The 25875-nt window shown below is 55.7% G+C and overlaps 3 protein-coding genes across 3 annotated transcripts in view; 2 read left to right on the forward strand and 1 right to left on the reverse strand.

Annotated features, from left to right (window-relative positions):
• The first annotated feature begins 6 nt into the window (after window positions 1-6).
• Window positions 7-5426, forward strand: SBDS (Shwachman-Bodian-Diamond syndrome). Its single transcript, XM_010585919.1, has 5 exons — window positions 7-166; window positions 617-746; window positions 1439-1639; window positions 2211-2375; window positions 3019-5426. Exons 1-5 carry the CDS (start codon window positions 39-41, stop codon window positions 3145-3147), a joined length of 753 nt encoding a protein of 250 aa, XP_010584221.1. The 5' UTR covers window positions 7-38; the 3' UTR covers window positions 3148-5426.
• Window positions 5427-5974: 548 nt separating this feature from the next.
• Window positions 5975-11137, forward strand: CCDC183 (coiled-coil domain containing 183). The gene is made up of 14 exons (XM_010585958.1): window positions 5975-6086; window positions 6189-6310; window positions 6474-6551; window positions 7218-7385; window positions 7515-7619; window positions 7825-7947; window positions 8313-8441; window positions 8585-8645; window positions 8729-8829; window positions 9111-9271; window positions 9542-9731; window positions 9876-10001; window positions 10251-10347; window positions 11025-11137. The coding sequence occupies exons 1-14, from the start codon at window positions 5975-5977 to the stop codon at window positions 11135-11137; spliced, it is 1686 nt and encodes a 561-aa protein (XP_010584260.1).
• An 8740-nt stretch (window positions 11138-19877) lies between these two features.
• SEPT4 (septin 4) overlaps window positions 19878-25875 on the reverse strand; it is a 12220-nt gene continuing 6222 nt past the window's right edge. Inside the window, exons 6-13 of the mRNA XM_010585960.1 lie at window positions 24883-25006; window positions 24551-24685; window positions 24342-24459; window positions 23879-23980; window positions 23362-23458; window positions 23053-23215; window positions 20629-20728; window positions 19878-20330 (exon numbers count right to left, since the gene is read on the reverse strand). Coding sequence (XP_010584262.1) covers window positions 20271-20330; window positions 20629-20728; window positions 23053-23215; window positions 23362-23458; window positions 23879-23980; window positions 24342-24459; window positions 24551-24685; window positions 24883-25006 — 899 coding nt within the window. The 3' untranslated portion in view covers window positions 19878-20270. The remainder of the gene's footprint in view (window positions 20331-20628; window positions 20729-23052; window positions 23216-23361; window positions 23459-23878; window positions 23981-24341; window positions 24460-24550; window positions 24686-24882; window positions 25007-25875) is intronic.

Below are 25875 nucleotides of genomic sequence, written 5' to 3' on the forward strand. Positions count from 1 at the left end.
CGCGCGCGCCCGCCAGTGGCGCAGGAGCGGCTGCCGCCATGTCCATCTTCACCCCCACGAACCAGATCCGCCTCACCAACGTGGCCGTGGTGCGGGCGCGGCGCGGCGGAAAGCGCTTCGAGATCGCCTGCTACCGCAACAAGGTCATGGGATGGCGCAGCGGAGCGTGAGTGACCGGCCGCCACCGGCGGGGCCTGGCCCAGGGGCGACGGCTGTGGGGAAGGCCCGTGTGGGGACTCGACTGTGGCGGGGGGGCGGGGGGCACACTCCTGTGGAGGGGGTCCCGGGAGAGGAGGGATCCGGCCGTGGAGATAGCCGGGGAGGAGGGGGAGGAGGCCCGCTTGGGGACCGGCCCTGGAGCCGGGGAGGTTGCGTGGTGCCCGGCTGTGAAGGCCGTGGGAGCCGCGGGTACCCGGGTGGGGCCCGTGTGCAGGTGGGAAGCGGGGGCGGCCCGGGGCGCTGCGGTGCCCCTGCCCTTCCCGGGAGAGTGACACTTCGATAAGAGAAGTTTCCAGGTTCCAACGATTCAGGCCTTGGCAGCAGGACTTGTTCGTCCTCGCTAAAAACTCTTACATTGCTGACTTCACAAGTTTTCTAACCCTGCCCTAATCTCTAGGGAGAAAGATCTCGATGAGGTCCTGCAGACGCACACGGTGTTTGTCAATGTTTCCAAAGGCCAGGTCGCAAAGAAGGAAGATCTCGTTCAAGCCTTTGGGACAGATGACCAAACAGAAATCTGTAAGATGGTAGGTTTCACACACTTTGCTTTATAAAAGCTTGGAGAAGACTTTCCGAATGTTTTTCATAAGGGTCACACAGACATGGTAGGTTCGTTTGTTACTGGAAGCTTTTCATAGAATGCGGTGCTGCTGTAGGCAAAAGGGTTGTTAATTTGTTAAGAAATGGACAGAAAGGAGTGGTAACCCTGTGGTGTAGTCTTAAATTTTATATATGCATCTGGCTGAAAAGAGTTCCGAGTGTTCCGTATAGCATACAGCTTCTATGCGCTGATGTCTATGGACACAGGAGAAAGGTTAGCTAGCACTGAAGAGTGTCTCTCCTAAGATATGTTATTAAGGATGCAGGGAAAAGAAGGGGACAGTTGCTTACTTTGGACAGTTCAATTAAGGGTTAAGATTTAATTTCTTAATCCTTCTTGGTAGGATATGACCTGTGGACTTGTTGTGGGTGATGAGAGTTCAAGTAAATCTGTGCTTCTCTTTTTGTAGTTTAGTATTTTTGTGGTGGGTTTTTTGTCTGAAGTCTTTCCAGTGTTGTCTGTCACAATGATGTACATTATTAATATGGTTATTCTTTTCCTGCACTTCACGCCTAACCAAACCATTCAAACAATTGTTAAATTTTAAAAAGTTATTAGAGTTTTCACTCTTCAGTCAAATCTGTGATGTTTATTAACTGATTTCTTTATTTTTTACAGATTTTATTAAAAGGGGAGCTGCAGGTATCGGACAAAGAACGACACACACAGCTGGAGCAGATGTTTAGGGACATCGCAACTATTGTGGCTGACAAATGTGTGAATCCTGAAACAAAGAGGCCATATACAGTAATCCTTATAGAAAGAGCTATGAAGGATATTCACTACTCCGTCAAACCACACAAGAGCACAAAGCAGCAGGTTGGTTTTCTCACAAAATCAGCTTCTGCTCAGAGGTGTCGTTTCAAGTGTAATTTCTCTGTTAGCAGTCCCAGAGGGATCAATAAAGCCCTGTGGTCTAAAGCCCGCAGAGTGATTACTCAGTTGGCTGGCAGTTGAATGCTGGATACAAGCAGCTTCTGAAACTCTTGCAGTTTGTTTTCTAACAATTCAGGGAAGAGAAAAAGAAAGAAACTTATTAAAGCAGCGACAGTGATATGCCTGGAACACAAATAAAAGGTTTATAATTTATTTTAATTGAGGTAGTAAATCAGGCTTTGCATCTGAGCCACATGGGTTTCTGTTGTTTTGCAGTACAACTGCTGTTTAACATTATTTCAGACAGGTCTTCAAGTTTTTGAAGTGGTCACAAAAAGCAAGAACTCTGCCTTTTCTTCTTAATCTATCAAAATAGCAAACTCCCTGCAGCAGAGTGGCAGTGATCAGTACTGAGAAATGTGTCTGAAGCTAACGCAAAGAATTTGAGATTTTGATCTGTGTGGTGTGTTTTAAGTAGGTATATAAATGCTCTTTCTTTTTAATGTCTTAACAGGCATTGGAAGTGATCAGACAGTTAAAGGAGACCATGCAAATTGAACGTGCTCACATGAGGCTACGATTTATTCTTCCAGCGAAGGAGGGGAAGAAACTAAAAGAGAAGCTGAAGCCACTGATTAAAGTTATTGAGAATGAAGACTTCCATGAACAGTTGGAAATTGTAAGGAATAAAGCAGTCCTTGGGTTTCATACTTGATTTGACTACACCTGTACATTTTACTAGAAAATTAATTAATAAATAGAAGTTGTTTAGATAAACTGCAAGTTTACCAGAGATTTTAAATCAGAGGTGTAGTTTGTAGTTTTTAATTTCACACAATCCTAGTGATGTAAGCTTGAAAGTAGCCTTTGTTATACAGAGATTGCTGCTTTATGCTGAGGAGAAGCACAGTGTAATTTCTCTCAGCAGTGATTATCCTACAACACTGATAAGTTTCTCTGCATATATGGAATGTTACTTTTATTTATTTGGTGGGTCAGGCCTGTATTTTGACAGTGGCTAATTAGTTTTTTAAAAAATAATCTGTGATAAAGCAAGATTTGGTATTAGTAAAAAGCTTTCCGAGAACAGTTTAGAATCTAGCAATCCCAACTGTCAAAAGACATGTCCAGCATGGGTAAATGGAACTGCAGAACTTCTGTGGAAAGATTACTTGATAGAAATCACTTACCAACCCTGCAAAGTCCTTCTTAGTAACTAAACAATATCTTTTTTTTTAAATGAGGATTAATGTTAGACCTTGAAAAGGGGCTGATGAAAATCAAATATTACTGCTTGACTGATGAAATGTGAAACATTTCAGGTGTGCCTTATTGACCCAGGCTGCTTCAGAGAGATTGATGAGCTGATCCGGAGTGAGACAAAAGGGAAAGGAACACTGGAAGTGCTCAGTCTGAAAGATGTGGAGGAAGGAGATGAAAAGCTTGAATAATGAAAACCTTCCTGCAGCAGTTTTACTTTAACAACATCCTACAAAATGACTGGCATTAGCCACTCTCTTCTGTTAGGCCTTCATGTTTTTTCCAATCTCTTGCTGCCAAATATTTTCTGACACTAATCCTTTGGGATTTTTCCATGCAGTGTGTTTTTTTTTTATCATTTTACACTTGCTTGGTTTACAAATGTCTTTGCCTGTAGGAACATTTTGTGTTGGAGTTGCACTAATGAGGATTGAGTTAAGACGTGATATGGAAGTTACTCTGGCTTTGATTTACTTTAAGAGTTGCTATTGAAGAGTGTTTGACTGATACGGTGCCAATCATTTTTACTTTAAATTGTCAATGTTGAGTGGAAGATTGCATAGGTCACTGAGGGGTGGGGTTTGTATGTGAGGAGAGGAACCTTAAGAAGAACGCACTGCATTTTCACTTCTAAACAGGTGCAAAGTGTGGATCATGTCTAAAAACCAATCTCTAGGCAGCATGAAAACTGACTTAGACTTCCATAATTGGCTGCTTGATAAGTAGAGTACTTTAAAGGACCATTCTTAAAGATTTCCTTCACTGGATGTAACAGTACTTGCTGACGTAGAAAAAATGTTTTCCAAATAACTTATTCGTAAAATATATTTAGCTACATTAATAAAAATTAATTATCACCTATTTATATATTATAGATACAGAAAGAAATAATTATTTTTGTTAATAGTATAGGAGGTATCTCTGACTGCGGTGATGCTTTTTGTAGGCTGAAGGGGTAGCTTGCGCTTGTGAGCTGTTCTGGTTCACATGATAAAATGAATCTCGAACAGGCAGTGGTGGCCTCTGGCCATTGAGCTAGAGAGGCTTTTGTTGGGCTGTAATTCCCTAGCAGTAACTGTTTGAATGTGCCCCTTTTCTTTTTAGTGCGATAGAGAACACTGGCAGCTGTCCTTTATCTTCTGTCTTTTTATGCTGCTTTCTAATACATGCACAGAACTTCCAGCCAGCTCCTGAGGCACAGTACATAGTTCTTGATAATTCTGTTAAATCTTGTTTCAGCTGTGTTAAACAAATGCTTTTAAGTTGAAGTTGGGTATTTCAAAGAAGAGGGGAAGAGAGGACAACAACTGGAGAAGGAGATAGTAAAACTACAAACCACCAGGCAAAGCATATATGCTTGGGTGACTAAAAGCTAAACCAGCAGGAATTTAAGGAGCCTTTAGAATTACATAGCTGTTTCCATGCTGATAGTACACAGCAAGTCAGGAGCTGCAGGCTAGACAACGACTAGACCTCTCTCCCAGATGAGCATGTGTTGTGTTCATTGTTTGCTGTTCGCTTTTAGAGCACATGACTGTCTGTTATATGACAATTCAACAGAGCTCTGGTTTGTACTCTTGACGTGACCTTTTCCTTTGTATCATTAACACGTTGTGAATTTTCTAGAATTTAAGCAGGGAGAGTTGAAGTCAGCTGGAGGAGGAAAGGTTTGACCTGTCAAGTGCAGGGGGCCTGTGGGACTAGATCTAAGGCTTCCTTTTGGAAGCTGATCTCTGCAGCAGTCTGTTGACAAGCTTGTGCAAGGTTGGGTTAAATTTCCTTAGTAATATTTTGGAAGGACTTGCCACTACAGTCTGTGTTCTGCTGAGAGCCAGTGAAATGGAGATTCTTGAACCATTTTATCCATTTTAAAATGCTTTCTCTTGCCCCGGAGGTAATCTTCCATGGTATTTAAATGCTGCCCAGGGAAGTTTAGTGGCATAATTACTGTATTTGCCATGTGGACACAGCCTCAATGTGGAGATCTCTACATTTATGGACAGATTGGCAAGATTCCTCATGCGTACAAACCCTTAACTGCTTGTTTTTCAAATGGCCATCTCTTTATGCACACTTTATGAAGCACTGAAGATGATAATGTTGATATTTAGCTCGTCACTGGCAATTAGCACTAACATGCAATTCGTAAATCTGCAAATGAGACACTGAGTAAGAGCCTCAGATGATACTGTGTCAGTAATACTTGATTTCACAGTCCTGTAATTTCTTTGTGTTCTATGCACAACACCTAGAGCGCAATAGGATGGCTGCAGGTTAAAGGCCCTGAGTTACAGAAACTTCAAGCTGATTTACGAGCTTGGTGCTAGAAAGGCAATTTCCTTACAGAGTGTTTTTCTGCAAATCAAACGTTAAGGATTTTCCCTGGTAGAGGAAGCTTGATTTTATTTATCAACAAATAAATGTACATGCTTGCATTTCTCATCATATTTGTAGTTCAGCAAGAATGTATGGTAAGCATCAAAATAAATATCAGTATTGGTAGCTGGTTTGTTCTTGCCTGTTTCAACAGGAGTGTAACTCCTGCACAACCGTTTCCTGACTAATTAACTGAAATTTCTGAAGCTACATATGTAGGGAGTAATAGACTCCTCTTCCCATCTGAAATAAGCCAGCAGCTTCCAGGAGTGCGTTGGTAGTGTGTTTGGGTGTAAGTGTACATGTATTTTCCCTGGAATTGTCCTCACCCTGTTTCTGGTGGGGCTTGGATGACTCACTGGCCTGGGTGGGTTGCAACTGCCATAGCCACAGTGATGGGAAACCGAACTGGGATCCTCACTACCTGCCCTGCCTTTGGCTACCTCAGAGAGCTCAGTAATTGGTTATTAATTAACCTGTTGCCCGCAGAGGTGGAGAGGAAGGGGCTGCGGGCGGCGATGGCCGAGCGGGAGGTGATGGCCGAGCAGGAGGTGTGCAGTGTGTGGCAGTTGGAGGTGCCACGGCGACGGTTCCGTGCGTGGTCACAGCCCGGCGACATCCCCACCAGGCAGTGGAGCCGCCATGGCTGCCGCACACGCAGCGGGGCTGCAGGGCCGAGGCAGGAGCGCCGGCGCTCGGAAGGCAAACCTCAGCCAGCACGTCCAGGAGCTGCACACCATCATCACCTTGCAAGGTGCTGCCCCTTCGGCTTCCCGGGGACAGCCCGGGGAGGGTGGGGGGCTCTTGGTCCCCGCATCGTCCTGCATGGTACCAACAGCAGCTTAATGTCCTCCAGAGCAAGGGAGGAAGTTTTTCGCGCAGTCATGGGAGGAAAAGCTTGGTCAGAACAGAGAGCTGCTCCCCCGCCTGCGTGAGGCGGTGCAGGAGGACGTCCGTGCCCTGGGCGTTGTTCAGAAGGTACCGGCAGGTCCCACCTGCTGTACCCCTGCCCGGTGCTGGCCCTGCAGAGCCAGCGCCTCCACCAGTCCTCTCCAGGAGCAGGCAGCGCAGGGCCGCATTGGGATGTGACCGTCCCCAGGCTGGCAGTGACGTGCTCTCTCTGCCCCTCTCCTGCTCACAGTGCAACAAGCTCACCATTTCTGAGGCTTGCGGAGCGCAGAAGCACTTGGGCATCACTTTGGCCAGGAAGACGGTGGAGGTAACGGCAGGGTCCGGCGGGCACAGGCTGCCCCTGTGGGTCCACAGGGCTGGTGTGGCAAGACACGGGGTGTTCATGTGTGGTCCCATGGGTCCCTTTCCTCTACAGGACCCATCTGTGCAGGCCCTCCTTTAGGTCCCTGAGCAGATCCTCTGCCCCAGCAGAGCTCCTGGCCGTCCCACCCTGTGTGTCCCCGCAGCTGCCCGGGTTCCTGCAGGGTCCAGCTGCATCCCTGGGAGAGGGATGCTGTCTCTGCCCTTCACTGCCTCTCCCAAGGTTATGACCTGGTTATCAGCCTGTGGAGATAGATGCGCCGGCCCCGCGCAGCTGCCTTTGCCCGGGGGCCTCTTGCAGGGACAGAGAGGTGCCACTGCTCTCCGCCAGCATCCGAATCTGGGGCACTGATCGATTTTATTGACACCCAGCCCTGGGTCTGTGTTATGCAGAGTCCCGAAGCCCGACCCACCATTGCCATCAGCAGATGTTCACCTCTGCCTTACCCCCACCAGCCCCCCAGAGCAAAGCTCTCCCAGACCCCGTCCTGGAACAACATCCCAGCATCCCCAGCTCTGCCCTGGGGGGAGTTTTCCAGGCAGGACCCCCTTGTCCCATGGGTGCCCAGCAAGCCCTGCCTCCAGCCTGGCGAATGTTCGCATGCCCATCCAGGTGGCCCAGGAGAAGCTCCGGGCTGAAATCTATGACCGGGTGAACACGTGCAACATGCTGCTGTACCAGCTGAGGCAGCGGAGCCGAGCCCGGGACGAGCTGAAGAGGCAGCTGCAGCAGCTGCAGGATACCAAGATGGATGACAAGCAGCACCAGGCGCAGGTGCAGGTACCCAGGACCCCTTCCTGGGGTGGCAGCACCCGCAGGGAGCTTTAATCCAACCCCTGCACCTGCCGGGTGGGTGCTGGCCTTGGCACACGGGGTCACCCCGTGTACCCCACCTCGTCTCTGCCCCAGGCGGTTCACCGGCTGGAGAACAACATTGAGAAGATGCTCACAAAAGTCCACGCTGGACAGAAGGTGACCGCCCTGTACCTGGCAGTGCGGGATGTGCTGAGGAAGGTGAGCTCCTCCTCACCGTGCCATCATCCCACCCGCTTCCCCTGCAAAGGCGGGGAGCTGAAGGGGCTGAACTGGTGTCAAGGGGCTGTGCTGGTGGGACACCCTCCCGAATCAGTGAGGTCCTCCTGCTCCTCTCCATCACCCCACAGCGCAGGGGATCCCTGGGTCTCGGTGGGATGATGTGCTGTGGTTCCCTCTGTCCCAGGAGCTGGCCAACCTGCCTCTCCACCTTGACCTCCTGTGCGGGATGGCCGAGCTGTACCATGGGGAGCTGGAAGACATGGAGCTCATGGCCTTGGATGCCCTCAAAGCTGCCGATTTAACCAAGGTGAGATGGTCCGGGGCACCTTGGGGCCCTTTGCCATCCTCCAGAGCCCACAGATGGCACCATGTGCGTGGGCTAGTGAGTCTTCCTGCAATAAAGAGCAAAAGAGAGTGAGCTGGGCTTGCCCACAGCACCCAGATGCCTCCATATCTTCTCCCGGGTCTCACTCTTGGGCCAGGTTGCCCTGGGGCACTGGTCATGGTCAAGGCAGCATGCTTCATCTTCCAGTCCTCCTTGCCCAGTTTTCTTCCCAGCCTGTTTACCCAGAGGGGGTCATTTTTGACGCTGGCCATCCCAGAAGCTCAGCTGGCTCACAAAGGTCCATTCTGGCTTTGGCAGCCACTTCTCCCTTCTCTGATATGTTCCAGGAGGACATGGCCAAGATGGAAACCCAGTTCCTTGCAGAGAGAGAGTTCAGGTACCGCTCCCTGGCCTCCCAGAAGGTGCACATCGACAGACACTGGCTCAAGGAAGCAAGCGAAAGGCACCTGAGAGTGGTGAGCTGGGGGGACCCGGCGCAGGCAGGGCTGCAGGCAGATGGCAGGCGTCAGTGCTGAGCCCCCCGTGAGTGGGGTGGGCTGCAGGGCCAGCTCCCCCGGGGTGCCAGCAGCTCAAGGGGTGACAATGAACGTCCTTGCAGCAAGCCAGGTACGAGCTCACCATGGACTTCCCGAACCTGCTCCCACAGGACCCGCTGGTGGGTGAGTACCTGTCGGGGTGCATGGGGGTGGGACATGGGCGCAGCCACAGACCATCCTTCCATGCTGCTTCCCTCCCACCCCAGGCACCAAACTGGAGGCCACCAAGTCCCAGATGGAGTGCAAGGCCCTGGTGACCAAGAAGATAGAGAAAGCCAGGGCTGCGGTGCAGTGTTCCCGCCTCTGGGTAATGTAAAAACTCATCTCTGGTAAAACCTGGGGCTGCTCAAGCCCTGGGGAGCTGAGACCTCTCTGCTCGCCTTGTTTCATTGTGGGGTTATCTGCTCTCCTCTGCCCCTGGAGCTCCCCAAAGGCCCTCTTGTGTGGGCAGGGATGGAGCTGCTTTTCTCCATGACATGAGCTAGCAGCAGTCCATGGTGCGTGCAGAAACCTCCCTGAGGCCACGGCCAGGATCCTGTACCCTGCAGGAGCGCCGTGGGCTGAGTCCTCATGCTCTCCCCCGGCCAGGACATCCCCAGCAGGCTCCTGGCACAGCAGAAGTCCTCCGTGGACCTGGAGCAGTACATCAAGGAGTGCAAGGAGAAGAAGCAGGCACTGAAGAAGACACTGAAGGAGCTGGAGCTGAAGCAGGCTGAGCTGAAGTTTCGCCAGCCCCCCAACACAATCAGGTGCTGCTAGCCTTGGGCCAGTCATGCCAACTGGGCCATCACCCTTGGGTCGGGGGGGCGGGACATGAGCCACCCACCCCTCCTGCACAGGGAGTTTTTCTCACCAGGGTGCTCCCAAAGCTCCTGCTGTGGCAGCAGGAGGACCCTTGCTCCTTGCCTGGCATGGGAAGTGGTACCAGCAGCATGGAGTTGGGTTGCAGGCAGCATCTCTGCTCTGCAACCTGAGCAGCTTTTGCAACAGATTCGGGGTGTCTCTGCACCCCTATGCAGTTGTATGGATGTGAATGTGGTTGGTTCCAGGATGCTGGAGGAGGAGCTGAGGATGAACCTGCAGTGGGAAGAGGCTCGGCTGGAGCAGATGCAAGCCCAGATGCTGAGGAACCAGGAGCTCCTGCTCGAGTTTGAGAATGGCATCGACAACCTCTTTGTCCATTTGCATGGCATCACCGTGCCTGGCCAGGTACCCGCGTGGCACTGGGATGAGCACAGCCCCGGCCAGTGCTTGGTGGTGCAATGGCACAGCGCGGTGACACTTGCTACAGCCACTGTCACCCCAAGTGGCTCATTTTCCCCACCAAGGTGGTTGTTCTCTCTCTGACCCCAGGACAATTCTCTCAAGGCCAGGGGAGTGGAGGAGAAGCTCCAGCACTGTGAGCAGAAGCTGCAGTACCTGGTGCAGCGGGTGGCCAACCTGCCTTCCCACAGTCACAGCCCTGACGAGGACAATGAGGTGCTTGGGGGCTCCATCCCTGATGTGGTCTTTGGGACCCATGGGGGGCTCTCCCGGATGGTCCATCACAAGCTGTCTTCCCAGCTGGGAGGATGGAGGTGGCCCCAGGGAAGAGCCATGGAGCAGCTCAGTCCTAAGTGGCACTGGGCTCTACAGGGTGTCCCCTCTAGGGGGACATCGAGGTGGGGCACCCCTTGGGTTGTAACACGCACCTCCCCTTCAGCAATTAACCCAGAGTGTCTTTCACAGACTTTTGTGAAGGTCAGAAATTTTCTAGAGAAAACAATCATGAATGATCCACAGAACCTGAAGATTTCCTTTGAGGACATAGGCAGTAGGGTCCAAGGTAGGAGAGCACAGCGGGGTCATGTCACACAGCAACTGTCCTAGCCCCTGCCCACTGGGATTTCTGGGCCTCCTTGCCTGTCTCCCACTGTCCCAGCAGACCCCAACCCATGAATTGCCTCCCAACCTTGGGACTGACCTTGACTGTCTCCAAGGCTTTGAGAGTGGGTGGTGATTTTAGATGGGGATGTGGGAGAACAAAGGCAGCTGGTGGGGTGGTCAGTGTTGAGCCGTCACAGGAAGAAGGAGAGATGCAGTGGAGCAAGGAAGGAGAGCCTTGTCTTCAGAATCACCTGGTTGTGAAGAATAACTAGTGCTTGACTCTGCCTGTGGCCTCCTCCTATAGGATGCTCTTGGAGGAAACAATGAGCTTTTGGCACCTTTTTCTAACAAAATGTGAGCTGTACCCACCATCCCATAGCTCCAGACCTTTATGGGAAGCCCCAGCAGTGTTGAAGATGGGCCACAGCGGTGGCATCACCAGGTCCTGCAGGTCACCCTGGGATGCTGGGGTAGAAGAGTCAGTTTGGCAGTGCCTGTGCCTGAGGGCTTGGCATGAGGGCTCTCCAGGATCCCACCAGCCCTCCAAAACCTGCTAGCTCTTCCCAGGGACACAGGCACAGCACAGGTGGCCCTGCAGACCCTCCCCAGCCCATTCCTCTCCACTATCTCCTCCAGACCCCTTTGATTTTGCTGACAAAGACTATGGCCTTGTCCTCACCCGGGAAGACATCAAGAAGCAGGGGCTGGACCTGATCGAAAGCAAGAAGAAAAGTGGCAAGAAAAAGTAGTGGTTGCTTCACGAGAGCTTTGGATGCCCCAGACCATCTGTTGTGCTTTGGATGCCACAGACCACCCATTGTACCATTTTTCCAGCAGGTTTAATAGAGCAGATCTTTTTCACTCCTCCCAAGCCTGTGGTAAAGCTGGAACGGGGGGTCCTGGGTCACTTCTGTCACCAGGAACACATGGGGGTCAAACCTTGAGAGGTGCTGAGCTGGGTTTGGAGGCAGCCCCAAATCCCTGCCCCTTGCCCAGCTGCTGTCCCCACAGAGGTGGGGATGGGCTGAGGTGGGGACAGCAAACAGGTGGGGGCAGGCTGGCTTTCTCCCCCTTGGTCCTGTGGGGCCAACACCTTCCTGGAACCTCTGCCTCCCCCAGACAGCTCTGGGACCCCAATGGGCTAGCATCTGTCTGAGGCAGCTGTGGGGAAGTGTGGGGCAGGGGCTGAGACCTGTACGGGCATGGGACCTCAGGGTAGGTGTCTTCATGTCTGTGCATGGGAGTGGAAGGGCAGACCCTGCCTTGGAAAGGGAGATCCAAATCCGAGATGAAGCCCCTAGCCTGGGGCTGTCTGACCTGCCTGTGGACTCTTTGTGCCTCTTCCCTCCCCTGGTGCCCGCACACACGTTGTGTGACTCGTACTCATAACCCTAAACTGAGAGCAAACGTCAGATGTTACTTTTGGGCTGCAGGGAGGTGCCTGCCAACGTGACCTAGGACAGGAGAGGATCCTACACCAAGCCTTTGGCTCCAGGATGGGATCCCCAGCCCTGCTGATGGGTCACAGACACCCAACCGTGGAAGCCACATTGTCTTCTCTACAAAGGCACTTGTAAAACAACACTGCAAATAGATGGTGCTGTTTCCCCAAGTACAGCCAACGCTGAGGGCTTCTGCCAGGGACCTGTAGTCCTAGCTGGAGACCCAAGAGAGTGGCACCTCATCCACTTCTGCAGGGGGACATCAGCATCAGACCAAGCTTTTGCTGTCATTTCTACTTGGTCCCTGTGCTTCATGCTGACATCAGTTGTGACATCATCATCGGGGGGAAGGAACGGCTGTTTCTGCCAAGCTTCTCAGCAGACTGGCAGGTCACACCAAATGTTCTTGGTGGGTTTTGTATGACTACAGGTATGGGGATTATATTGCCAAAATACAGCACAACTTGTGTTTTTTAAAGGAAGCTCCAGAAATAGCGTAGTGTGCCAGTGAACACATCTAATGGCGCTTCCCAGAACTGATAGCCATATAGGCAGGCTCTTCTGCAGTTAAAAGACCATGCTATAATTACACCCATCTATCTCCTGTCCCTGTCCCGTTCTCACGTGCCCAGCACAGCCAGGGTGTGTGCTGAGGTCTGGATCTACTTCTGCTGTGAGGAGCTGCCCAGCCATGGCAGCAGCAATCTGAAAACACTCTGCAAACCACGGGCCAAGCAGACGGCATGGGTGGATGGTGCTGGGCCACTCTGAAACTGTCCATGCTCAGCACAACCAGGGTTTGAAGAAACTTAGCCGGGTGATGTTGGATAGGCTATGCTCAAATAGGTGTGATTAAGAAGCAAAATACCTGCACACCACCACCCTTCCTGCTGACTTGACATCTCTGCTTTTGGTGCAGAGGGCCACCAGGCTCTTGGTGCACCCCTGGCACCCTGGGGCAACACAGTTGCAAGGATGGCAGTATTGACCAGAAATCATGGAAAATCTGCCCATCCTTGGGCTTTTGTACAAACCATCCATCCCTTCTCTCTTTCAACTGCTGCTGCCAACAAGGCTGTAGGAGCCAGCATGAACTCTGGTGTTTGCCTTTACAAGGTCTGGTGCAGCAGAACTACGGAGCATCAATTTTTGTCTCAATTGGCTTAGAAGCAGGAGCTCCAGGACATGTCTATCAGACAACAGGCACCACACCACTGAATAAATATGAATGGTTTGAATCCAGTTAATAAAACAAAGAGAGACTCTAGCTTTATACACCTAGCTATGTGGGGGGTGGTTTCCTCTTGTGATGTCCTCAGGACCTTCTGAAGGGCTTCCCTTCCTTACTTGGTGATGCAGAAATGAGTGTATGCCACAAAGGTGCTGCAAGGGGAAACAAAGATTTTCACGTCTCCTCTTTCCAAGAATGCTGGCTTAAGCAGAGATGAGCCCACAAACAGCTGCCAAAGTCTCAGGTAGCCGAGAAACCCACCTCTCAGCAAGTGACATCACTGAATCCAAGATCCAACGTCTGTTGGTCAACAATTGAGAATGTCCCAGTTCCAGGTATTCTGGTGGCCTGAAGGCCGAGGAGATGAGAAGGAGCAAATAATAAGTGTTTTGTGGATGGTAGAAGTGAAGAATGACTTTTTAGAGCGTGGTGGTGGTGCTTTGTCCCTTGTGCCCTGCTCTGATGTACAGAGGAGCAAGAAGAGACACTGAAAAGCTTTGGGGAAGACCTCCATATGCTGAGGTGTTTTGTCTCCTTCCTCTTCAGCCTCTAAAAGGTATTTGGTGAACAGCAGAGCCAACATCCCTCAGCTAGATCAGGGGTTCCCATCATTTGGGATAAACCCTGAAAAATGTTTCAAGCTCTTGGTCTAGTCTTTCCACTCTAGCTGTGGGGAACACAGAAGCCACAAAATGTGTTGAAGAATTCTCTCTGCTAGAGCTGGATGGAGAATCTAGTCTGTAGCCCGTTTGCCAGCTGCAAGGTAATTCTGGAATGTTTTAGCTGCCTTTAAAGGAGGGGAAGAGCAATGGCATGCAATAGCATAGGTGTTTCAGGTCTACTGAAATCATCAAGTTGTGAGCGGAGGATACAAAGGCTATCTGCTTCATCATGAGCATTCGCTGAATGCATTCAGACACAGCATCCCAAATCCTCATCACATCTGCAAGGCGATGGGAAGGCATGTCATCTCGCCAGCCAGCAGCTCACAGCCACGCCGTCTGCTCCCGACGGAGCAGGCAGCGCTGCGTGCAATCATACTGACTGCTGCTGCCTTACCCAGACCCAGGAGAGGCAGTGGTGGGAATGGATGTGACAAGTGGCAAAGAGGCACAAGAGAGAGTGGGAAGAAACCAGAGGCAGTGCCTTGGTTTCTGGATTAAAAACCAGCCAGCCACGGGTGCCCCAGGAAGGCAGCAGTAGGGTCAGGAACAGCACTCAGGCATCTTTCTGCCAAAGTGACCCCTGAGCCATATGGGACCTCCCTGCCTGGGGCAACCTGCCTGCAACGGGCAGGGGAGCGGCGTGGGGCACAGTAGGGCACTGCCCCCACGCCATGGAGACCATGGGGCAGGAGAGCCACATGGGGGAGGGTCCCCAAGCTGGGGTTCACCCCATGCACACATCCCCAAATGCTGGAAAAAGAGGTGGGGCTGCACAGGGCCCACCGATAGGGGAAAATATAATAAATAATATAAGGAATAAATGAATAAATATGGGGAAGGGAAGGAAAGGAAGGTCTGATGCCAGTTGAGGTTTCACTGGGTGGCAGGCATGGGGTGGCACAGCCCAGGGAAGGAAGGGAGAGATTTCCTTTTCTGCCCTGAGAAACCCTTACTTCCTTCCACCACAATTGCTGCCAAAGGCTCGACAGGAGCTCCAGCGCAGATGTCTGCAGCCAGTGCTGGCGCTGGCAAGGAACCTAAAATAGGACATTGGAGAATTCGCATTGGAGCATTCACCATGTGGAAATATCTCTGCCCAGGGAAGGCTGGGTTTGAGTGGGTTTGGGGTTTTTTTATTTTTAAAGATGTGACCAAAATCACATGGAATGAAGCACAATGAAGGGTAGGCACAGGCTGGGACTGTCACCAGAGCCTCAGCACTGGGTTTTATCCTCCAGCGAGAAGGGGCATCAGGCTAAATCAGCCAGTTTGGGGCCAAAACAAGAGGCTCTGTTGGCTGTTTTGGGAAGGGAGGTGCAGGCAGGGCCACCAACGTGGGAGTCTGTCTTGGAGTGCTGGGAGCTGCAAGGGTAGGATTCAGGAGGAGGCAGGTTCACACATCCTAGCCTTTGGGGCAAGAGCTGCTTCCACCCAAGGAAGCACAAACATTTTCCATTTCCGTGCTGATATTAAGAGGGTTAATGTTTGTGATGGTGATTTTTGGCCCAATAAATAGCCTATATTGGCATCACTAGCCACAGGTGGGTTTCAGGATCTTTGTAAAATGAAGGAGGGAGCAAGGTGGGACTGAGGCAGCGCTGGTAAAGGAGGGAAGGACCCCATGGGGGGCATTTCCTGCCCCAGCTCCAACCCACGGCAAGGGGAGAAGGTGGATGGGGCTGGCAGCTCCCCACAAGGCAGCTTTTCTCCATAGCAGAGGGGTGTCCCAGCCCTCAGACCATTTTGGTGGCCTCCTCTGGACCCGCTCTAGCAGGTCCATATGTGTCTTGTGCTGGGGACCCCAGAGCTGGTTGCAGTGCTCCAGGGGGGTCTGAGGAGAGTGGAGCAGAGGGGGAGCATCCCCTCCCTCGACCTGCTGGCCACGCTGCTGGTGATGCAGCCCAGGAGCCACCTGGCTTTCTGGGCTGCAAGCCCACATTGCCAGCTCATGTCCCATTTTGCACCCACCAGTATCCCCCAGTCCTTCTCCACAGGGTGCTCTCCATCCATCCATGCCCCAGTCTGTGCTGGTTCTGGGGACTGCCCTGGCCCAGGTGCAGGACCTTGCACTTCACCTGGTTGAACTTCATGAGATTCACATGGACCCACTCCTCCAGCCTGTCCAGGTCCCTCTGGATGCCAGCCCTTCCCTCCAGCATATTGACTGTACCACTCAGCTTGGTAGAGAACCAAAACTGGTATGTCTTGGGTGATGCAGAGACCAGAGAAACGCAGAGCCTGGCCTTAGCTCTCTGCCAAGGACATCTGGAGCACCCCTTTGAAGTGCTTCAGCCACTTTAGCAGAGAAGAATAACACAACCACACACTTGACAGGCTTTCACCATCCACATGGGGATAAATGACGGCGCGGGGATGGGTGTAGCTCTCACTCAGGAGCTCCCTGGCTCTGACACCAACATCTGAGAGAAGTATCGATGGAAGTATTTTGTGCTCTGTGATTCAGGTCATCTGAAGAACACAGCAAGGAGGAGAGTGACTGCCAAAACCTCCGCGCTGGCCTGACCAGCTCGCTCTTACCTCCTGAAGGAGGCAGCTGGCGCTCGTCCCAGCCTGGCCATGCCGCAGGTGACCAGAAGCAGCCGAGAAGCAGCTGAAAGCAGAGCCCCTTTCTGGGCTTCCTTCCCTGTGAGACCACGGAGCGGGGTTCCATCCATGAGGAAGACGGGAACAAAGCCTGTCCAAGCTCTCCCTGCCCTTGCAGGCAGTTCTGCCGCATGGGGAGCAGAGGAGGGGGCAGAGGGGTCTGGATGTCCCCAGAGGGGCTTGGAGCAGACACAGAAACCTGGGGATGGTCTTGGAGGCAGCAAGCAGAGGGGTCCAGAGAAGATCCAGGCACATATGGGGAGGGGGAAGGGGATCGGAGGGTCACACGGGGGAGTGGGTGAGCACAGAGGGACCTGAGCTGAGCTGAAGGTGCTCGGTGGGGGGGTAGAGCTGTTCGAGCATGGGGAGCAGCGGGGGGGAACCAGATAGGAGCAAAGCCCTGCAGAGGGGAAGAGAGCTGGCTGGGGTATGGGGGTAAAGAGGAATGGGGGGCACCTGGGCAGGGCCAGGCAGGGAGATGAGAGGGTGGGGGGGTGAGTGCCAGTAGAGGGGAGCACAGGAGTTGATGGTGTTTAGAATCAGAGGGACTGGAGGGAGGATGTGCTGAGGAAGAGGGGATGGGGAGAAACTACAGTGCACAGAAGGGGGCCATAAAGGACTGGGGGTGCCCCCAGAGTGGGAAGGCTGGTTTTCCAGTCATTCCCCGCCTCCACCACAGGCTTCCTACCCATGGGGTGAACGGCAGGGAGCACAGGGTGCTCTGCTCAGTAAACAAGCTGGGGGGGTTGTGGGTGGCCCCAGCACCCACCATCCCAGGGTGGCAAGCGAGGCCATAGCAGCAACAGGTCCCACCCACATCCAGCAACCATCGGGTGGAAATAAAACACCACCTAAGGGGAAGGCAGGAAACCCCACAAGCAGGTGAACAGGCAGAGAGGACAGGGCTGGGCCAAGCACACCCACAGTACAGGGGCTGCTGAGCTTAAACAGGGTGTCAAGGGTGTGGGTGGGGCCCAGGTGAGGGTGCTCAGGTTGATTAAGGCATCAGGGACAGAGATGTACATGGATGGCATGGCATGGCATGGCATGGCATGGGCATTTGCTTCCCCCAGCATGCCACAGCCCAGCCCCGCAGGGTGCAGGCGGACAGGTACAGCCCTGTGCCATGTGCGTGACGGCTGCTGCTGGGTGTCATGGCAGGGGACACAGGATCACCCCAACACACTGCCCTGGGCTGGGGCCAAGCCTGCATGAGTGCGGGTGCCCTCCCAAACTGCCGGCTCCCTGCTCCTGTGCACCCCCCACACTCCACCTGCTGCCACCCCCCCGCCAGACCCAGCAGGGCTGGGCTGTGCCAGGATCTGCTGGTTCACAGCAGGATTTGGGGGGCCCAGGGAAAGCCATCGAGCACCCCCACCCTGTGCTGGACTGGGCACTGTATGGAGGATAGCAGGGGGTTGCAGGGGAGGGTAGCAGGGTGCAGGGAGGGGTAAGGGAGTGCAGGTGGATGATGCCCAGTGGAAGGCACGCAGAGACACAGCTCACCCATCCCGGTGCCACTCTGCCCACCCCTCCTACCCCTTCACCCTGCCAGCTCCTGGTGAAGCCAAACTGAGATAACGGGGCATTGGTACTCGCGGGGTAGGCCCAGCCACGCCAAGTGCCCACAGTGTCTGCCGGCAGGGCTCACCCTACTGTGGGGGGTGTGAGGATGCCTGGGGGCAGCATGTGGAGGGCAATTCCATCCCCTGGCTCAGGTTCTCCGCTCTGTCCCCCCCAGTTCTCATCATGGCCCCAGCACCAACAGCACCTGGGGCCATGGGATTCCAAGGCAGCACATGAGAGGGGGACCAGCCAGTAGCAGGCAGGGGGGACCTCATCCTTGTGTCCCCCCCATCCCCAGGGCTGGGTCCCACACCCTAAGCTGGGTGCCCCTGTGGATGCAGCCCAAACACCCCAGTATCCATTCTGAGCCTTTGCCAGGGAAACAGGAGCCAGGAGCAGGTGGCCATGGGGCCGACCACTGTCAGCCCTGTCCTTGCCTGCCCAGGGATGTGGGGTGCCCACCGCCCATGCAGAAGTGACTCGGGGTTGCAGACAAGCCAGGTCAGCCGTATTTATTGAGAACAGGTGTGGAGGGATAAAAATATTTCCACTAGCTCTATAAGAATTTATAAACCTATACTCTGCTTATCCTTTAATAAATGCCTCTATGACCATCATGCGAAGGTAGGTACTTCTGTAAGAAAATAGCAAGATTAAAAAAAGGAAAGCGCTAATACACCCTGTGGGGTCCTGCCCGTGGGGTCCCTGCCCATGGGGGCCAAGGGACCCTCCAGCTGGCATGGGGACACTGTGGCACATGCCGGACGCTGCCCCAGCACCCTGCAGCACCCACCCTGAGCCTCGGCCAGATGCAGCCCCCATCAGCCAAGCTGCCTGGATGCAAAACCCTTGCCCAGGGGTGAACCCACACGGGGAACCCCAGCTCGGGTGGCCCTGCTGGGGAGGGGATGTGTCCCCCTGCCAGCGAGCTCCCAGTGATCCCACTGCTCCCGGTTCTGCCTCCACCCTGCAGCTTTGCCATCCCCTTTCGTCTTTCCCCGTACCCAGAGGGGAGCAGGGAGCTGGGGGGGTTCGGGTCCATCTCCCCAGGGATGCCATGCGGCCGCCGCCTGGGGAGGTGCAGGCCAGGGCTCACCCCAGGGACACACAGTGGTGCTTTTCCAGGAAGCAACGCAGATGGGGACATCCTGGAGGGACACAACAGTGCTCAGCAGGGCAGCAACAGGCATGGGGACTTCCTGGGGGGACACAGGCACACGACATAGTACTCTGCAGGAAAGCAACACAGAAAGGGACAGCCTGGGGGGGACGACACACTGCAGTGCTCTGCAGGGCAGCAACACCAATGGGGACATCACGGGGGGAATATGGGGACACACAGCAGTGCTTTGCTGGGAAGCAACATGGATGGGGACATCCTTGGGACACACACAGTGATGCTCTGCCAGGAAGCAGCAGGGACAGGGCCATCTTGGGGACACAGAGGGACACCACAGACAAGCAAGTGGCACCAGGAGCTGAAATACCAGCAAGAGACGATGCTGTTGCCGCGAGTCAGGAAGCACCGCAGGTGCAAGAGAGTCATTGCATTACAGGGCCGATATCCAGGGGGCCAGGCTGGGGACCCAGCCTCTGATTTGGGGTTCAAGGGACTTTCTCTGGGGACTGTGATTCCCCAATACTCCCCATGCCATGGCCCTCCCCACCACCTGGGGATATGGGGTGCTCCCGAGGGATGATGCTGCATGGGGACAGGGTCCCTGCCAAGGACACAGGGCTGGACACCTTCAGTCCCTCCTTGTACCGGTGCTGGCATGGAGGCAGCCAAGGGTCTGAGTGCTGGCTGCCACCCTGGCCAGGATGGCGGCTGCCCCTCCATCCCCTTGGTCACCTGCGGTCCCCAGGCGCTGCTGTCCCTCCATGCCAGCCAAGGCCCGGGGGGAGCAGCCCTGTTCCCCACAGCAGGGCAGCTGGGGCTTTGGGGGGGCTGGGACCAGTCCCCCCCTTTCCTCTTCCCTTAAGCCAGGGCCGAGCTGAGTGTAAAGGCTGTAAGCAGGCAGCCCAAGGTGACATAGGGACAAGGGACACGACATGGGGAGCAGGCTGGCCGGTGGCCCTCCCCAGAGCTGCGGGGGAAACGGGGAAAGCCAAAGCTTGAGGGACAAAGCTGTCCCCAGCCTGGGGCAGGGCCAGGGCAGCAATGTGGCTGGGACAGGGGACCCCCAGGCTGGGTGCCCTGTCTCCTAGCTGTCCCCATGGGATGGGTGCTGGCCGGTTGGATAAGGCGATACCGCAGCAGCTTAAGGTGGCGGGTGCGGTGTTGGTACCAAGTCTCGCAGTGGGGCTGGGGCAGGATGGAGCGTGATGTAAACACTTCTGATCTGGGCCGGTGAGGAGGAGGAGGAAAAAGGGGCTAGTGCGAGTCCTTCATCTGCTTCTGGATCTTCTGGAGCATCTCTTGCATCCGCCGCAGCTGGAAGGGAGGAGAGCAGGGATCATGGGGGGGTGCTGGCACCCCCCAGCCATGCCAGCTGCCTTGCAAACATATTTGGGTCAAGCACCCCAAGCAGATTGGGATCACCAAGAACAGTGGGCGGAGTAGGGGGAAACGGTCTGATGCCCCTCCAACACCTCCTCACCATGGCCTAAGGGGCAGCAGCTGCTGGGATGCTGCAGGAAGGGTGGCCTCTTGCAGCTGTGCCACTGCTGGGGCTGGGGACATGGCGGCGACACTGGGGGCAGGGGGGGGCTCAGCCTTCCCCCACACTCACCTCCTCATCCTTCTCCCGGATGAGCTTCTCTGTCTCTGCGTCTGGCACCGGGGGGATGACAGGGATGGGGAAATCCGTCCCACTCTCTCGCGTCAGCTTGCTGTGGGCAGAGAGAGGAGGTGAGGGTGCTGCCACAGCCCTCCCGGCCCCCCACGGGGACATTCCCCCACGGGTGCCTGCAGGCCTGGATACCCTGAACCTTGCAGATACCCACCACCTGCCTGCACAGACAAGGAGCCCCCCTGGCCAGGGCTGTGCTTGGCCCTTTTCCCAGTGGGGGGAAACATGGGCAGCTCCAAGCATCCCCCCAAAACCCAGCACCCCCAACCTGCTTCAAACCAGTTTGGGGGGACCCAGGGAGGCACCACCACAACAAGGGGTGCCAGGGACCCCCCAGAGCACAGAGCCCTGCCTGGGTGCTCCAAGCTAGGGTCAGGCTCTCCTTGCCCAATATTTTCTCTGCTGCTTTAAAACATCTTAAACTCGGCATCTCTCTTCTCTCCCACAGCCACAGCCCCGCTGCAGGACGGGCTCCCTGAGCACCCCACAGCCCATCCAGCCCCAGGGATGCTCTGCACCCCTTTTCCCGAGCATCAGCTCCCATTCAAGCCCATCCCTACTGGAGGGAGCTGTGGGCGTCCACCTGGGGCCACCCCACCACACAGGACCACAGCCAGTCGAATCGATGGCTTCTCCCATGCCAACGGCTATGGGGAGGGACCAGCAATCCCAGCCGGGTCCCTGTGGATGCCACATGCTTCCCCAGTGGGTGACGACATGGCTGGGACACTGCCAATGCGGCTGGTAGGGGTCACGCGTGCTGCCACGTGCCACCGCCACATGCCACCCGCCGGTGCAGCCCCTCCACATGCAAAGGGGTGATGGACATGGCGGATGTTGCACGGGCGGGCTGGGCCCCCCCTGCCACATGGGGTCCTTTGTGTTGAGGGGGCTGTGCCAGCATGCCACAGCAAGGATATGGGTTTTGGCCACGTTTTGAGCTGCTTTGGAAGTCGCTGCCTGTTGTCACGGCTCCTCGCCATGGGAGGACCCAGGGGAGGGCACGTCAAGCTCCTTCTATCCCTGGCAGCAAGACAAGGTTTGAGCCAGGCACTGGCAATGAGGCAAGCAGTTTCACCAGCCCAGGAAAACCTGCCTCCTGCACCCCAAAAATCACATTCCCCCTGGGATGGCAGCAGGATAGGGGTACCAGCCTGCAGCCCTTTCCTTGGGCAACTTTTGGCTGGGAGAAGCTAGGTGCCACCAAACGGTGACATGTCCCCCCAACCGCACCTTGCCTGGGTGAGCTGGGGTGATGTTACTGGCACACAGCATCCTCCAGGCACCGCTGGTGGTGTCGGCACCCCAAGGGCAACTTGCGTGGGCAACAGGTGGGTGGCCACAGGGTCAGCTCTCCCCGAGATCGGCTGCCTGGCCCTTGCGTGGGCACAGAAGGACCAAGACAGCGTTGGGTACCAGCAAGTACTTTATATAGGGACCAGGGGGATGGGCAGGGAGAGGAGGGCAGCGGGGGCCCAATGTGGCCCCGGCTGGATCCTGGCTCAGTCGGCAGAGCAGTCGGCACAGCACAGCCTCAGCACGGAGGGATGCCGCCTTCTCCGGCAGCAAATATGGAGAGACCATCTTAGAGGCACCTATAGTCATCGCCAGCCCCTCCCACTGGCACTGCTGCTTCGGCCCCCCACAACCCACTTGCTCCCACACCACTCCAGCACCCTGGCTAGAGGGTCCCACTGGGGACCCTGCTTTGGGGGGCTCCCTGCAGCATCTTGGGGTGGCTAAAGGGGATGCGAGTGTCATGAATCCAGCTGGTACTGGTGGCAAAGCCCCAGCACTGGGTGCTTGCTTGGCTCCCGCTCCAGCCCCAAAGCCTGCAGAGACACAGGGTGCCCCTCACTGCTAAAGCATCACCCCCAGTCCTGGGGGGACGCAGAGTCCCCTTGACTGCTGGAGCATCCCCACTGAGACAGACCCAGCCCAGCCGGACACAGAGGGTCTCCCTCACTGCTGGAGCATTGCTCCCCAGCTGGCCCCAGGGGGATGCAGGGTCCCCTTCACTGCCAGAGCATTTCCCCCCACCCTGCCAGACAGCACCAGCCCTGGGGGGACACCGTGTCCCCATCACTGCTTGAGCATCCCCCCTAAGACAGACCCAGCCTTGAGTCCCCTTGCTGCCAGAGCACCCCCTCCCAGCCAGCCCCAGCCCAATGGCATGGGAAGGGCTGCCCACTGCACCAGGGCACCCCACCATGCTGCCAAGGATTCCTTGCCCAGCCCACCATGATGCCTGGCATGGACCCACAGACAACCCCAACCCCCTGAGATCACCTGGGGTCACCCCTAAGAGAGGGGACACTCCCCCCCACCCTCCTTCAGCCTGGCACCCCACTCCCAGCCCCATACTTGCGGTTCCTCTCCTTCACCACCATGCGGGTCATGCTCTGGATGCACTGCGTGCGGTAGTTCTCATAGTGGGTTTCCCGCGTCACGTCCTTGAGGTCCTGCATGTGGGTCCTCACCAGCATTGTCCGCAGCTTCACGAAGTCACAGTGGGATGGGTTCTCCACTGCAGGGGAGCCTGAGGTCAGGGGGCCACAGCCAGCCCCCCCCATCCCCCTAAGCACCCCCAGGCTGAGCAGCGTGGAGATGGAGCACGCGATGTCCCCATCCCCTCAGGGCTGGTGGGATGCTGGCGACACGGCCCAGCATTACCTTCCACGATGCCCCAGGGGTAGAGGCGCCCACGGACACGCCGGCCTTTGGCCTCTACAACCGTGTTGCTGCCGATGACGGCGAAGGGGATGCTCTCCTGCAAGAGGACGGCAGGGGTTAGCAGGGCTCGGTCCTGCCTGCTGTGGCCCACATCCCTCCACACACATCTCTTCAGCCATATCCAGCACCCATTTACCAAGATACCCGGGAGCCCTGGCTATGGAGCACCCTCCACCCCAGCCCCATCCCACCAAGCTGCAGGTGGCACCTGTGGGGTCTTGGTGATGCACCTGGGTAGTGCGATAGGTACTAACCCCACCATCCTGGGGCTGCCAGAGGGCTTGCATGGCCCCAAAGAGTCCCAAGGGTACCTCAGAATGAGATGTCCTCCCAGCCATGGGGTTCTGCCCCCCCCAAGGATGGAGCTGGAGGAGCCCGACCCTTTGCAGGGGGGGTGGACTAGATGAGCTTTAAAGGTCCCTTCCAACCCAAACCATTCTATGATTCTATGACCCACCTTCAGTGCCTGGTCCTGCAGCTTGAACTCCTCATCCTCATCCGAGTCACACTCGGGGAACTGGTAGATGCGGATGCCATAGTGGTCGATCTCCTCCCGGATCTGGAGGCAGACAGCCCTGCTGAGGGCTGGCCCTCGGAAAAGGGGTGGGAAGCACCACACAGCGCCATTCTCCCCCAAGGACCCACAAAACCCTATCCCCTGCAGGAACCCCCAAGACTAGATGTCACGGACACCCCCCTGCACCCTTCCAGCCCCTAGCTGAGCACCAGGGAGACATGTCCTTGGTGGCCACATGGGCAACATGGTCCTCTACAGTGCTGCGAGCATGGAGGATGCTCCATGGCAAAGTCCAGGCAGGGGTTGGAGAGAGCCCCCAGCCGAGCAGGGACCCCAGCCCCAGGGCACCCTCATCACCAGGGACCCACTGAGATGGCTTCAGGCTGTGCCAACCTCCCCGTACTTTGTTCTTCATGCGCTCCACCTCGGCAGGGGTCAGGGTGTCAGCCTTGGCCAGCACCGGCACGATGTTCACGCGCTGGTGCAGGGCTTTCATGAACTCCACGTCCAGGGGCCGGAGGCTGTGGGGGAAGGCCAGTGAGCACCATCCCACCAAGCCCCTTCCCCAGCCCCCCGCCCCAGCCCAGCAGCACAGGCAGGGGCTGCCCGTACCCGTGGCCAAAGGGAGAGATGAAGTAGATGCAGCAGTGGACGCGGTTGTCCTGGATGTTCTTCCGGTTGAGGCCACTTTCGTCACGGAAATACTGCTCGAACTGCTGGTCGATGTAGTCGGCCACTGGCTTCCAGCTGCGGGTACAGGGAGGCAACTGTCTGAGTCCCCTGTGGGACCCTCAGGCTTTCCCTGGACCCCCAGCTCAACACCTCCCGTGGCTCAGCATCGCAGCCCAAGGAGCCATGGGCATCCCACCCTCAGAGCCACTGGCACCCATGGTGGTGCTGCCCGGCCCCAGGGAGGCACCCTCCACCCCCTCCATGGGACACACCACTCAGTGTTGTTGACAGCATCACCAAAGCCCGGTGTGTCCACAATGGTCAGGCGCAGCTTGACACCCTTCTCCTCGATGTCCACCACGTGCTTGGTGATCTCCACCGTCTGCGTGATGCGCTCTGCAGTGGCAAGAGACATGTCGACAGGGAGGGGGAGCACTCCGGGCGAGAGGTGATGCAGGTGACATGAGGAGATGCTGCAGCCCCTGGCTGTCACTCCCCTCCCTGGGGGGCTGGGGTGGCTTTGCAGGATCAGGCCCAACGTGTGCCAGGGTCCAGCACCAAGAGATGATGCTCCATGCCATGGCCTCCCACATCCACATGGATATGCACCCATTCCTCAGTGGCTGTGCCACTGCCACCCAGTGACAGTCCGGCTCCGGCAGCACAGGGGTCTGCTGGGGCCAGGCATCACCGTGGGAGCATTTTTGGCTCCCTGTACCCCCACGTGTGACCCCACAGCTCCAGGACTGCACATGTCCCTTTATGCCCATGACCCCTCCATGTCCCTGCATCCCCAAGGATGCTCCTGTTGCATTGTGTGCATGTGGCCACACGCGTTTTGGCTTTCACTGCAAGCAACGGAAATAAATCAAACAACCGCCTCAAAACAAATCAAGCAACCGCCTCAAACCCCTGGGGATTTGGGCAAGTTTGGGTGATTTTAATTCAAAAACTGGCTGCAGCTGAACCAGCACTGTGCCCTGGACCCCAGCTGACCCCAGCCTCCTGGATTTGCTGTGGCTCCAGCTGATCCCCAACAAGCTTGTTTTCCCAGTGGGGACAAAGCCCCCACGGGGGGTCCCCATGCTGAGCCGGGGGGGAGGTCCCCGCTGCCTTGGAGCGGCGCCCAGTGTCGGCAGGCAACTGGCACCATGCTACAAGCAGCTTCAGAGACCCAGAGGAGCCCAGCTGGGCAGGGACAGGGGCTGCAGCCCCCTGGGGATGGCAGAGGGTGCTTCCCCCCCCCCCCCCCCCCCGCACCCCGC

The sequence above is a fragment of the Haliaeetus leucocephalus genome, unplaced genomic scaffold (assembly GCF_000737465.1).
Source record: "Haliaeetus leucocephalus isolate CR32 unplaced genomic scaffold, Haliaeetus_leucocephalus-4.0 Scaffold136, whole genome shotgun sequence".
Lineage (NCBI taxonomy): Eukaryota > Metazoa > Chordata > Aves > Accipitriformes > Accipitridae > Haliaeetus > Haliaeetus leucocephalus.

What these genes read in the sequence shown, in the direction of transcription:
- CCDC183 (XM_010585958.1), top strand. Translation starts at nt 5,975, where the DNA reads ATGGCTGCCGCACACGCAGCGGGGCTGCAGGGCCGAGGCAGGAGCGCC. An exon ending in CCCTGGGCGTTGTTCAGAAG is followed by an intron (nt 6,311 to 6,473) that starts GTACCGGCAGGT and finishes TCCTGCTCACAG; the next exon opens with TGCAACAAGCTCACCATTTC. An exon ending in GCATCACCGTGCCTGGCCAG is followed by an intron (nt 9,732 to 9,875) that starts GTACCCGCGTGG and finishes CTCTGACCCCAG; the next exon opens with GACAATTCTCTCAAGGCCAG.
- SBDS (XM_010585919.1), top strand. Translation starts at nt 39, where the DNA reads ATGTCCATCTTCACCCCCACGAACCAGATCCGCCTCACCAACGTGGCC. An exon ending in ACAAGAGCACAAAGCAGCAG is followed by an intron (nt 1,640 to 2,210) that starts GTTGGTTTTCTC and finishes ATGTCTTAACAG; the next exon opens with GCATTGGAAGTGATCAGACA. An exon ending in TCCATGAACAGTTGGAAATT is followed by an intron (nt 2,376 to 3,018) that starts GTAAGGAATAAA and finishes GAAACATTTCAG; the next exon opens with GTGTGCCTTATTGACCCAGG.